This window comes from Cheilinus undulatus, linkage group 11, assembly GCF_018320785.1.
Source record: "Cheilinus undulatus linkage group 11, ASM1832078v1, whole genome shotgun sequence".
Taxonomy (NCBI): domain Eukaryota; kingdom Metazoa; phylum Chordata; class Actinopteri; order Labriformes; family Labridae; genus Cheilinus; species Cheilinus undulatus.
In genome coordinates this window covers 3936996-3951530 of record NC_054875.1, presented here as the reverse complement: position 1 = coordinate 3951530, position 14535 = coordinate 3936996, and the positions used below count along the sequence as shown (strand labels likewise).

The 14535-nt window shown below is 40.7% G+C and overlaps 1 protein-coding gene across 2 annotated transcripts in view; it reads right to left on the bottom strand.

Moving 5' to 3' along the window:
• LOC121517588 (ephrin type-B receptor 2-like) overlaps positions 1-14281 on the bottom strand; it is an 86634-nt gene extending 72353 nt beyond the window's left edge. For both annotated transcript variants that reach the window (XM_041799472.1, XM_041799473.1), the window contains exon 1: positions 14039-14281. In XM_041799472.1, coding sequence (XP_041655406.1) covers positions 14039-14141 — 103 coding nt within the window. In that variant the 5' untranslated portion in view covers positions 14142-14281. The remainder of the gene's footprint in view (positions 1-14038) is intronic.
• Positions 14282-14535: the final 254 nt, after the last annotated feature.

Sequence of the window (14535 nt, the reverse complement as noted above, 5' to 3'; positions counted from 1 at the left end):
GCACCTCACAGCAGGAGACAGTCTGTGTCGCACGAAACTCAGAGAACTCTGTTTGGCCAAGGTGGGGGCAGTGGTTGGTTAGAGCACGCAGGAGGTGGAGAGAGAGTCTGCAGCAACGGTGACTGTTTCTGGGCTGACGGTGGGCTGTGGCTCAGTGGTAGGGTCAGCTCACCTTGACTAGAAGGTTTCGAGTTGATCCGCAGCTCCCTCAGTCTGCCGCAACGTCCCAAAAACATCCAAACCATACAAAAGGCCATCACACGACAGTAGTTACCACCATTCTAGGTGGCAGTACCATCTGTAAGAGGCTGCTAACCACTATTAAATAACCACCAAAGAAAGGAAGAAGAAGGCACAACAAAACCACAAAGATTTAAAGTTAGATTTAGAAGAAAAGGCAGCTGAGCTACGAGACTCACAGGCTTCTTTTCCCTCTCCTCGGCTTCTCTGCTCTCATTTTTAAAGCCTCTAAACATTAATGACTAAGGGTTTCTTTGCACAAACTTCTTCTCCAAGCTCTTTTAGACCAAAATGTTGATAAAAATAATCATTCCATGACAAAAGTCTTCAAAATACTCGCATTTTTGCAAGAAAATACTTGCAGTTTTGGGAATTTGAGTCATGGGTAAAAGCATTTCCTGTCTGCAGAGACACAGAGAGACAAGTCACGGCCTCTCTTTGTCTTTTTCTCTCTATTATGAGTCATTCAGGCTCTCTCCTCCAGTTTATAAGTCTGTGCACATGCACTGTGCATAGACTTCTGTGCACTGTGCACTGTGATAAAGGGGAGAGCTTTCTGGGGCCCAGCTGAACTGGGGGCCAGCAAAATCATGGTCCATTGTAAAGTTAAGCTGTGGTATCCATATTTCATATTTAACCTGAAAAAATAACCACTCTTATCAATGAAACGAGTCTTTTTAAATCATTTGTGTTGTATAAAGCCTTCTTAAAAATGTAAATCTATTTTGTAAAAAAAATAAATAAATAAAAAAGTTAAAATTGAAACAATGGGTTAATAATGGCAAAAAAATGGTGGAAAAGGTGGTGAAATTGGATCTTAAAAGTAGCAGAAATGGGTTAGAAGTGGAAAAAATGATATAACAATGGCAAAAAAAATAGCAGAAAAAAGGCAAAAATGGGTTATAGTGTCTAAAATATGCATAAATGGTGGTAAAAGGGAATTAAAAAAGTGGCTCTAAATTGCCAAAAATGTGTGGTAGTCTGGTGAAATGGGAAGAAAAATCTACATAAACTGGCAAAATGGTGTTAACAGAAAGAAAAAATAGGCAGATATTGGCAGAAATTGGTCAAAGTGGCAAAAATGGGCATATCAGACAGTGAAATGTGGTTAAAATGGGAAAAATTTGGGGAAAAAAAGTGGTAAAATGGGTTAATAGTGGCAATAATGGGTCAACAGTTGCAACGTTAGGCTTATGTGGTAAGAACTGGTTTAAAAGTGGCAAAAACAGGAAAGGGTCTGAAATGGCAAAAATAAGTGTTTAATGGCAAAAATGTGTTAAAATTTGTGGGAAAAAATGATGAAAACTGGTTACATTTTGGCAAAATTGGTGTGAAGTCGCAACAGTGGAATTTGAAAAATATTCTTAGTTTTTTAGGGAATCTGTAGACCCCCTCTCAGTGTTTCGTGACTCCCAAGGGGGTCCTGACCCGAAGGTTGAGAACCACTGGTTTAAAGAATAATGAAAAAGCAGCAAAACCTGCATTCATGTTTGACATTTTCCCTCCAAAAACAATCAAAGATTTGATATTCTAACCATAATAGCTGGCTGATAATCGCTGCAGCTTAAACACACAAAATAAGAAGAGAAATTTAACTGCATGACATAATAACCTGGGAGCGTGTTCACGGCAGGCTCCACAATAAAACGCTGATAAATTATTCAGAGTCTAATATCGCTCCAGGAGGAGTTTCCCCGCTCCGTGTTCAGGATCTAATCTCATGACTTCCTGTAGTGAGGGGGACAATTATCACTCAGCCGCTGCTCCTTTTCCGTGCCAGAGTCTCGTGAACAGACGACACAGTGTGAACGGCAGAAACAACGGCGGCTGGTTAGAGACAATTACCCAGAATACATCTCCAGCTGAGCAGCGGCGGCGAGGAGGCGTGATGAAGAGCTCTCGTAACATCTGTGCTCCTCTGCTGCCAACGTGCTCAGTCAGGTAAAAATACTCGCTCTGTGTGAATGAACGGAGAGGAACGGGGAAACCCGGTGCAGGAAGACGACGGTGAAGACAGGATGGAGGTGACGAGGCTCAAACTGACCGTCTAAACCAGTGAAGGGAAGATGGCAGCAGGACTGAGGGAGGTGAAATACATCACACTGGGTTTGTTTATATAAATTCAATTATCTTGCATCATTCCTGCCATGAATGCACCCCAACATGAGTCTGGAAAAGGGCGATTAAGAAGAGATGATTTTATGTCCGTGAGCCAGTGCAGCTCCAGTCACACCCCTGCAGATGAGCTCGTGATACTGAGTACATGCCATAGGTCACACTTACATCAGTGGACTCTGAGCTGTGCTGGCTACCTGTAAAAACTGTCTGGCTGCACATAGTTTCTGAATTAAAGTGTCTCCTGGTTCCTCCAAAATCCAGGATTAAAGCCAAAGGTGACTAGGATTTTGTTGTCTGTGCCTTAAACCTCTAAAATCATCCTCTCCCAGTCTATTTTGATCAACATCGTGTGTTTTTTCATTCTGTGTGGCTCTTATTGCTGTGAATACTGAAGGCACCATTCAGCCAAATTAGAACATGTGTGCTATGATTGTTCTATGACCTACTTTCAGAGCTTTTCACATTTTCTAAAAAAGTTGGGACCTATACAAACAGATGGGAAAAACAGAATTCAACTCACAAATTCTCACATTTTCTCTTCCTCCTTCAAACCCTTATAATACATTTATACTTACACTTAGAAACTTCATTCAAACTCTATAATGTTCACAAACCGGTCAACTATTTCCATCTCCTTCATATCTCTCATCGTTTCTTCACAGCGATCCTTCAAAGCCACCTAAACATTTTTCTTCCACCCCTCTCATCCCATTCATTTCAATGGGAGAGGACTTCTGGCAGTTAATTAAGCTTGGGTGGCCGCACTCTAACTTTATGAAGGATGAACTTCTCGAACAACTTGCGACTGCAGCCACAAATCTAACACCACACATACAACTGTTGTCAAAACAGAGGCTAAGCAAGTCCACCCAGAAATCTCTCCCCAGCATCATTTTCCTGTTCTTCTTGGGCAATTCCGAGGCGTTCCCAGGCTAGATGAGATATATAATCTCACTAGTGAGTTATGGGTCTTCCCTGGGGTTTCCTTCCAGTTGGACATGCCTGGAAGACCTCCACAGGAAGAGGACCAGGAGGCATCCTGATCAGATGCCTGAACCACCTCAGCTGGCTCCTTTTGAGGCAAAGGAGCAGCGGCTCTACTTTAGCCTCATTTCCGGGCCCTTAGGACATCCAGAGCACAACCAGGGACTTGTGACAGCCCTTCTACCCACCCATGGTACTCTCGGCTGTGCTTAGTTGCCCTTACTCTGCCTTAAAGGTGTGGACTAGTATACAAGGACATCCAGAGCACGACCATGGTTGTGTCAATCCTCTTCCTCATCAATGGTGGAGCTCACTCACTACATCTACACCTTACTTCAGCCTCAGTTCTTGGCCCAAACATGCCTTAAAGTTCTGCACAGTACAACAGGTAAGTAAGTAGAGAAAATACAGAAACACAGAGAGCAGACTGACTGGTAACACTTCATCCAGATTTTTAACGATCATTCACAGGAAATACTTGATTTTAGGTAGACTCTACATTATTATGAGGAAAATCTGATTTATTTTGGGTTTTATTACTAAATAAATTGTCACATTTTGGTTTTTGTCCATTGTTATGTAATCTTTTCTTATTTGCAAGCTGGAAATAAAAGGATTACTAGCCTACATAGAGCAGTTCTGGCTGAATATGAATAATCAAAGTTACGTTATTGTAACAACTCCATCCTCAGTACCGTTCCTAATGCAAAATAGATATTCTAATATTTGGTCTGTAAGCTTCCAGAGAAATCAGAACAAAATGCATGCATGACTCTAACATGACTCTTTACAAGTGGATTATTTTGTGTGTGACCATGAAAGCCATGAAAATGACCATTTTCAGGCCTTTTCTGTGGATCAGATCGGGTTGTTAATTGTTGTTACGTACTGCTAATGGCTGGGAGTAAAAGGTGCCAGGATTTCCATGTCTTGTTTAATCTGCCGTGGGGATTTGATCCTTCTCACACACGACAGCACTAATGAGGTCAGACGGGATGATGGGTGATCCGTCCCCCAGGCGTTTGATGTGCCTCAAGTCTATGATGGATAGTCCTCTTCTCCAACACCAAACCGGGATAAAACATTTATTTCACTGACTTTATTTAAAACACAGGCTGCTGAGACCAACACCGCTGTCAGAAATCCCTCTGTGCTGCAGGATTAAGACACTTTCTTTGAAGCTTGACCCCGAGTTAAAACACCACGTGTGTGTGCAGTGATTCCAGGAAAAAGGCCAGAGATCAGCAGAGAAGACGCGGGGATGTTAGAACAAATGGTTTGAGGCATCTGCGCACATTTAACTGCAGCAACATTGTTAGCATCTCTGACGGATGACACTCATGAGCAGTGAAGGATTGAGAAAACTTTCCTGCCCTGCAGCGATTCATCGTCACTGGAGCAGACCGTCCTCTGATGGAGGCAAATAAACAATTTGGCTCCGAGCCGCTGAGAGAGGAGCTGCGAACGGCCTGGAATAACCATGAAGACCCTGATTAAAGCTGTCACTGTGATAAACAGGCAGACAGGGAGTTTATTTCCTTTCAGTTAAGGTTGAATGTTATGTTGAAGGGTCGGAGAGAGTTAGAGGATAAGGTAAAATGATGCACATCTATATGAAAAGTGATGTTTCACTTTGATTTTACTGTATATTTCAGCATGCCATTTCCAATTATTCCTCTCTGACTCACATGCATCTTCACTGATCTAGAACAGATTAATGTATGTGACATAATTCATGATGAATAGATCTAAAAATAATGTCCTGATGGATGCATACCATGCAACTCAACATCTTTAGCTTACTGCAGGAAATTAACTTATTCAGCTTGGTGTATAAGAGCACTTCAGGGCTAATGTTCAGAGCAATAAGGTAAGAACATGTTTAGTATTCTGTCGATCCCTCCTCCAGTTGATGGATATGGGCGGTGGACACACAAGGACTGCAACACAATGTTGGCATTTAGCAATGCTTCAGCTGCCTAATTTTTCCTCAATTTCAGAATTTCTGCAGTTTGCAGGGTTTTGTTTCAGGTTGGAGGGGTTTTATTTGACAGGCCAGCTGGAGAGAGACAGCAAACATGAAGAGAGAGATGGAGGAAAAGCTTCTACAGGCTCAGTTCATGGGTGCCTGCTCTAAGCTAAACCGACATACTGCTCAGCTCCCTCTTCACCACAACAACTCAGTACAACATCTGCAATGCTGCACCAATCTGTCAATCTCACGATCCATTCTACCCTCCATGACCTCGAGATACTTGAACTCCTTCACCTGAGGCAGAGACTCACTACCCAGCCCGGAGGGAGCAATCTAGTTTCCCGGGAGAGGACCATGGCCTCAGGCTTGGAGGTGCTGACCCTCATCCAGACCGCTTAAGGTCCGCCCACAGAGTTGGCTTGGTTCCTGAAAAACCCTGAGAATGGGCCCTCCCCAGTCATGATTTAGTTATTTTATCAATGCATGTGTGTTAGATGAGTAAGTCCTAGCTACTAGTTACTTCATCTGGAGCTATGATAACAGTGTTAAACGTCACTATAGCCGTTTTTACACAGAGATTCACAATAAAGGTGAAAAGGAATACCTGTCTCTGTTCCACAATGAGCAATTCACACAAAGGTGTAACAGACCCGTGCATGCCCGAGCTTACACACACACACCCCGACGTCCCGTAATCAGATGGCAGCCGCCGCCCGAGCTGCTGCTTTCAATGAAACTCGAAACTCTGGATTTCTCAGTTCAAAACTTAGTCTTTTCTAAATGAAATACGAAGAAAATAACATGAACATTCATTTTGATCAATTAGATCCAATAGACTTTTTTTCCTCCATGTCTCGGAGTTGGAGGTCCGCCTTTAAGCAGTGTCACAGCGCAGGTATTTACGGCGGAAGTCGTAAACTTCAGAGTACTGAGCTCACTTGAACACATCATGGAACTTTTCAGACACTGCTGTGAGCAGAGATGTGTCTGCTCTCTCCTCTCCTGTACAGAGTGTGATCAGCTCTCTAACCTCACAGTCTCTCCAGTTAATCCACATTATTCTTTGTTTTAACCCGCTGTTGCTTTCTCTGATGAAATGCCACTCGATTAAACCTCGCTGGTTTTTAAATCTCCTGTTTATGGAGACAGCAGCGCACACTCACCGTTGACGAATGCCGTGACGTCCTTTCACACTTGTGAGAAAGTCTGTTACGGCTCTGATACTACCTCTCGATCCAGATCAGAGGTGGGGTGAGATCGACCCCCCCATAGCAGGACGGTCGCTCTCATACAGAACGGCGTTGCAGAACAAAGGCGTAACAGACACAGAAAAGGGAGGCAGTGTGAAAGTAGCTTATAACTTTGACCTCTCTGTGAGATGACAAGGAACAAAAACATACTTCACATGTAAGAAGACTACCACAAAATCTTCACAATAAAAATCCTTCAAATAAAATAATCTCTGTGAATTAAATTCACAAACTTCCCCTTAAAATCTGACGTCCCAAAATGATTTTTGGTGATGCATTGTGGTTAAATACAGTTTGAGGGATTTAAAATAATCCATCTAATATTCAGATCTAATCCAGAGAGTGACCCACAACCATGGGGACAGCAGGCCTGAGGGCAGCTCAGAGAAATATCATTCATCATTTCATGATCATTGTGATCATCAAAATCCTCATCATCATCATCTTCATCAGCATCATGATTAGAGATGCACCTACTGTGAAAATTCCGGCTCACACCAATGTTTAACAACAGTTTAGTCGGTCATTGACTTTTTTTTTCCAGGAACAAATCTGCAGGAACTTTTGGGTCCAGACCCACCAGCCGAGAACCAAGAATCTTCATCATCATCAGTATAAACATCACCACTATCCTCATCATGGTCTTACCCAGTCAGCATGTCCATGTGGGCCCAATATGGGTCATATGCTGCTGCAAACATGGGTCCTGGCTGGATTTGTCTGCAGGTTTCATGTGGCTCCACCTGTGACTGACTGTGGACTTCAAGTGGGACCGACCTGGGATCTCTAGAGATGGGATCCTGTATGGGGATGATATTAATCCCACTGATAGGCCCCGTCTACAAACCAGGTTAATCCTACTTGAAGTGAAGAAAATGCTGGCTGGGAGTCACCATCACCATCATCATCATCATAACAACCACAACCATAATCTATATCATCCTCAATGTCATCAACTCAATAATCATCTCCATCTTCATCACCATCATCATCCTAATTGTGAGCTTCATCATCACCCCCACTAGACTCCATTATCCTCATCATCACCTTCATCATCTCAATCATTTTCATTATGATCATCATTTATTTACATGCATTTAACCAGGAAAGCCTTGTTTAGATTAACAATCTCATTAACAACAGTTTCCCCACCAAGATAGTCAGCAGCACAAAAACAAACATAAAAAACAGAGCAGATTACAAACACAGCTCAACTAAACCCTGAGTCACAGAGCAGAAAGTCATCAATTATAACATCTACAACCTGATGCATCTTCATCAAAGTCTCCTAACTACTTTTAAAAAGAATTAAAGAGCGACCAGCTCTGCAGCAGATTCCTCCTGCAGGAGCAGAATACCTGAAACCTCTTTTACTCAATTAAAGACTGGGCAAATAGGAAAAGAAAGGCTTGTAGCTCCTGTAGCTCCCAGAAGTCATGAATCAAACATGAATAACATGAATAAAATCCCAGAAGTACGATGGACGCAGCTACAGCCTTATACATAAGGAGATGTCTGAGGATATTCCAAAGCTGCTATTCTCCTTTTTGGCTAAATGGCACTAAAATAGCCTTAACCAACTACTCTTCAATATGCAGTTAATTTTGTGTATGAGGGGTGAAGATGCCAACCAACTTGATTGTACAGACCTCAGATTTGTTATAAACCTCAATGCTCTTTGGTATACAGTAAGGCTGAACGATTTACAAAGATAATCTCATCGTGATTTTTTTCCCAACAATTGTGACTGCGATTTTCATATGCGATTATTCTAGGGTTAATCTTGTGTATTTTTCAACAATTGCAAGAAATAAATAATTCTATAGATAAGACCATATGTATTGAAAACAATGAAATTATTTCCGAAGCAATTAATCCATAGTAGCATGAATCTGAATATGGGGGTCCAACAAGATTTAAGCTATAAAGGAGGCGGCTGGGGTGGAGGAGGTGAAGCTGGGGTATGACTTTGGTGAAGTAACACTAGGCTTCATCAGTTTTAGATAGAATGAGATAACTATTTTTGCTCATATTGCAAATGTGATGTCATTTGCTTTGTTTAAGGGCATTATCACTCATCTTGATTAAGAAAAACATACATAAAACACAAAAAGGAGGATTTTTGTAAACCATTATAAAAAGATTGACACTTGAATGTTTGCATAATGTGCATAAAATCTCTGCCGCTGCTAAAAAATGATTTATTAAACTGGTATGTTGACACATTTCAAGTTAAGTAAATGATGCAACTCTTGCAATTTGAAAACTGCAGCAGGCTATATTAGGATTTAATCTAATTTGCAATTAATTTCCCATCCCTAGTATACAGTATCCAAAGATTTAACATGCTGAGAAGATGCATGCATACTCACAACATCTACATAATCACTCAGGAGCAGCAACAATTTTTTTCTTTTCAGCAAATGACTGAAATAAGCCAGCTACAGCCGTACTTCTTTACAAGATACTAAATATGAATTTTAAAAGACAGCGACTTAAGTTTTTATAAGATGATACAGACTCCATCAGACGTAGTAACAGAGGATTTTCTCTGAATTTCAAACCTTCCTGAGTTTGGTTTTGCCAGGATTCAGACTTGCACAGAGTCCTGAACAGTCATTACACTCATCTTAGTGCTCTTCCTCCTCCTCCACCTCATCATCATCAATGCTGTAAACTCTAGTCAGAGAAGACTCCTCCAAACGCGGCATTTTTTCTGTGCAGCAGGGCTAACAAACCAAACCTGGTTCTGGTTTTCTGAGACTCTGAGGCCGGAGGCTGCTCGTCTGTTAGATGATGCCTGTGCGCTGAATTATGGATGAGTTTGATAATAAGAAACACTGACACGATTAAAGCTGACATACTGTAGCTCCGGCAGGATCCTGGCTTTAAGGAGGGTCTTTCTTGTGTTTGGGCTATCTCGTCGTGCTTGGAGGAAAGAACATGCATACATCACAACATCCTCAAAACTCAAATAATTTAACCCTGCAGATCTCTGCATCCATCACAGACAGACGCAGATGCAGACTACTGTGATCAGAGCAGTGATACTCAGCGCGTGGCTCTGGAGCCACATGTGGCTCTTTTGTGATGATTTGTGGCTCTTTTATGCCTTAATTAGAAATATTATTCCCCCAGAAAACCTTAAAAAAGGACACTTTTATCCATTGCAAGTCATGTTAATCATTTTGTTCCCCATGCTTGTACAGTCAGCTTTGATTGGCCACTTTTAATCAATTTTTGCCGCTTTTAGCCAAATTTTGCTGTTTCTTTTTACTCATTTTTGCCACTTTTGTCCTGCTTTCTGCTATTTGCTCTTGTTTTCTCTTTTTTTGCCATTTTCTACCACTTTTCCCCATATAAGCTGCCTTTTGCCAGTAAATGCCACTTTTTTCCAAGTTTTGCCACCTTTTTACAGATTTTTTTCCCATTTTTGCCTCCACTATGTTGCTTTTTTGCCCGCTTTAGTGCTTTTACCTGATTTTTTTGCTACGTTTTTGCAGCTTTTGACCATGTTTGCCCCCGTAACTCATTTTTTTGTGCCTTCTCTCCCATTTTGCCTGCTTTTCCTCCCCATTTTTGCCCGTTTTCACTGATTTGTGATACTTTTTTTCTGTGTTAAGCCCATTTTTGCCACTTCTTACCCACTTTTCACCAATACTTGCCACTTTTGTCCTGCTATTTGCTATTTTTCCCCCTTTCTTGCCATTTTCTGCCACTTTTCACCCACACAAGATGCCTTTTAGTATCAAATGCCATCTTTTTCCCCATTTTTGTCACGTTTTTACAGCTTTTTGCCCATTTTTCCACCTTCATGCTGCTTTTTGCCCATTTTAGTCACTTTTCACTATTTTTTACAACATTTTTGTCACTTTTGACCTTTTTCGCCACCTGTAACTCATTTTTTTGTCACTTCTCACACATTTTTGCCTCTCTCTGCCCAGTTGTGCTACTTTTCCTCCCCATTTTTGCCCCTTTTTTGCTGCTTTTTGTTCATGTTTGCCACATTTAACTTGTTTTCACACCACTTTTCAGCGCTATGATTGTGGCTCTTGCAAGGTATTTTTCAACTATTTGGCTCTCTGGTTGAGCTGGGTTGAGTAACACTGATTTAGAGTATAACAAGGCCAATGTGCATCCTGGTCAGCTGATGTTTGCATGTCAGACTCATTTATGTAACATCTTACACTCCGCATCCAGCCTCTTAATGCCTATTTGACTAAATATTAAGAAAGAATCACGGTTTAACATCATGAATGCTGGCTTTATCCTGCCCCAGCTCCTTAGTGAAGTGTTTCCACGAGGTGACATACGTTCTCAAACTCAATATTATCACGGCTGCACTCTGCTTTTGCATGAAAATACTCTAAAAAATATCCTGTCTACATCTAAACACTTGGTCCTGCCATACTTGTTGCTATTCCTATAGAAGTACAGCAGGATTCCAGTCACAGATCTGTTGGTCTGAATAACGCTCAGCTGCTCTTCATCAGCTTGCACCGACTGACCCACAGCAGGTCAGTGAGGTTGACTGTAAGTGCTTAAGAAGCCTTGGTATTTTTTTCCTCCAGAGCTGAAATGCATGCATATACAATTCATGACTATTTTTAGACTATTGAGCTCATGCATGTGTGGATAAAGAGAACTATTAGTGAAGTATTCATCAAACATCATGTCTACTTAGGGACGAACCAAAAACCAAACCTCTATATATTTAGCTGAGTTTATATTTTCTGTAAAGAAATAAAAATGGTCATCACAAAAAGAGAAGGACTAACTTTGATATGAATCTTGAAAAAAAATCAAACCATACTGGATCCTTTTTGATGCCACACACAAAAACAGAAACAACATTTCTGCAAACTGAAGACCCCAAAATGATCTATCGCCATTGTTTTAGTGATCAGTGGGATCAAAAAGTGCAGACACTTCATGCTTTGTGGCTTATTTTTTAACAAGAGAGAAAGAAGCTGCACAAATAAATCAGCAATATCTGGAAAAGTGGTTGGACCAGGCTGGGATCTGTAGGAAACCTGACCCCATAGTATCACACTGGCATACAATAGCATTTGATTTTTCCTGATACTAAAAATGTCCCCAAAGAAAGTTAAAAAATGAGTTTTTGGTTGGATGATTATGAAAAAATGTGACTTTTGCTTGAGAAAAGGAACCTTTTTCATAGCAGATTTTATCTGCAAAAGCCTGAGAGAAAAGGCAGAATGCACCGTTTTTTACTGAGCTGGGAAAGATCACGAAACTTTGTCATTTCTTGTACTAAATTTGTTTTTTTCAGAGCAATGCAACTGTATTTCTGAAGTCTTAGAAACCAAAGAGGGATTGGAATCTTTTGTGCATGACACATAAATTACAATGAATCAATCAATCAATCAATTAATGTAATTCCACATTTAGACTGAGTTATTTTGGTGGGGGGGGGGGGGTAATCATCTAAAATTGCAAACTGTAATTGCACAAATACCTTGGTACGGTAAGGAGAAGTAGGTGGAACTGGCAGGAAGCAACATAATAATGCAATTAAGGCGGTGCTCTGTGTGTTTTGGTTTAAAACATGACTGAACATCATGAAGTTTCTGTACATTTTTAAACCAATCAATCTTTATGACATCAGAGATTTGATCATTTGGTGAGACATGATATTTGAGGAAGTCATAGCAACCTCAAATATATGAAAATGTTGCCGATGTTTTTGTACAATTTAGACAGTGTCTAGGAGTTTATCTGCATCATTCATGACAATAAATCCTCCAGTGTTTCATGTTCAGGGCTTGTCTTTTCGTTTCCATGGTGTGGATCATGTTCTGATGTGGTTGCATTGATATAAATGTTTGTTTTCCAGGGGGATAGTGCTGCAGCCTTCATCCTCAGACATGCTGCTTTCTGTCTGTTATTCTTTATGTTGTCTTTAATTTGGCTGTCCAGTTTTTACAGAAGGACTCCAGTTCATCAGGTTTTAGCACCCTACTTTTTCCTGTTGCATTATGGGTGATGGTGTTCACTTCGATGTAAATATTTCCCCCAAGATAGCAACATATTCACTAAAATCCTTCTGAATATGTGGATGTGACAACCCAGTAAAAATGACTACCAAAACCTGGAGTTCATCTGGTTACTGCCTGATATTCTCATAAACAAGAGAGATTTTTTTTTATTTAATTTTTTTACTGTTTTATACATGGCAGACCCTCCTGTTAAATGCCAGGTGTCTATTTCAATCAGGAGCCGTATAGATTTACAATTTAAAGGTCTTTCAAGCACTTTATCAAACATTCAAGCACTCTCCAGCCTTGAAATTGAACATCACAATTTAGGAATATTCAAGGATTTCATGCACCTGTGCAAACCTTGACTTAAGATTACAGTGTACTGGTTTGTCTGCCATTTTTTGATGAATTTAAATACAATAAAATGCAAAATATTGAGTGTCTAGGACTTCTATTTTAGTTGCTGCCATATCAAAGTAAATCATTCTGAATAAGTGGATGTGACAACCCAGTAAAAATGGCTACCAAAACCTGGAGTTTATCTGGTTACTGCCTGATGTTCTCATAAACAAAGAGGTGTTTTTTTTTTAAGTTATTTTATTTTATTTTATTTTATCAGACCCTCCTGTTTAATGCCAGGTGTCTATTTTAATCAGGAGACGTATATATTTACAATTTAAAGGTCTTTCAAGCACTTTATCAAACATTCAAGCACTCTCCAGCCTTGAAATTGAACATCACAATTTAGGAATATTCAAGGATTTCATGCATCTGTGCAAACCTTGACTTAAGATTATAGTGTACTGGTTTGTCTGTCATTTTTGATGAGTTAAAATACAATAAAATGCAAAATATTGAGTGTCTATGACTTCTATTTTTGTTGCTGTCATATCAAAGTTAATCATTCTGGTAATGTGGCAACCATCTGTCTTTTAATAACATATTGAGATAATGTTCAGCTAAATAACATGATTTTGGTCCCTATTGCTCAGCCTAAGCCTGACTCCTCTCTGCATGTCTTCTATGTTCAGTATCCTGCAGGATCAGTCCAAAAACTGGAGCTGCAGCTCCACATGCACTGACTTTCTGCACTGTTGCATTCATTTGGCGAATACTGGCACACACTGTTGCATGCACGATTTGCATATCATCATAAAAGCACACATGTTGCATGGACACTAACCCGGTAAAAACCAACCCAAACGTGCAATAAGGAGGTGCAGATTTAATAAAACTGGTGAAAACAGCGATAATAGAGGCTGATTTCGCCATGATTGAATAAAAAAGATGACTATCAGAGGAGTTGCTGTCTCGCCTGCTAACATGTCTGCAGCCTTTCACAGCACACCGAGCTTCAGCAGAGCTACATGGAAACACTTCTCCACTGTTTAAAGCCGTGTGTGAGTGTCTGTGTGTGCATTAATGATGGAGCTGACTGTCTGCTCTCATTCATCCAGAGTTCAGCTTACCTTCCACAGCCCACACCGACGGCAGCAGCATGCACAGCAAACACCACACATCCATAATCATCACAGGTAGTATTCCGGGCTTCAGAGCGTAAAAAGCCAACATCACGCAGCCGTCCAGCAGCAGGCCATTGACTGTGCGTTCATTCAGAGCTGCAGAGCATCATCGTCCTCATCCTCCTCCTCCTCGTCACCAGCAGCAGCAGCAGCAGCACACAGAGGGGATAAAAGCGCCGAGGAGAGGGGCTGCTCATCGGGACACTTTGGACTAAACCAAGAGGAAGGAAGGGGGCGGAAGAACACCGGAACTACCACACTACACAGACCGGCGGACCGCTGCGACCACAGGCTGTCCTAAACAGCGACTTTTATTCTGAAAATCCAACTTAAAAAAAAAAAAAATGTTTTTTTAATCTGGCACATTAACTTCAACTATAATTTATAATTACTTAACTTTATCTTAAATATGTGACAAAAAAATCTAAAGATGCATCTAAAAT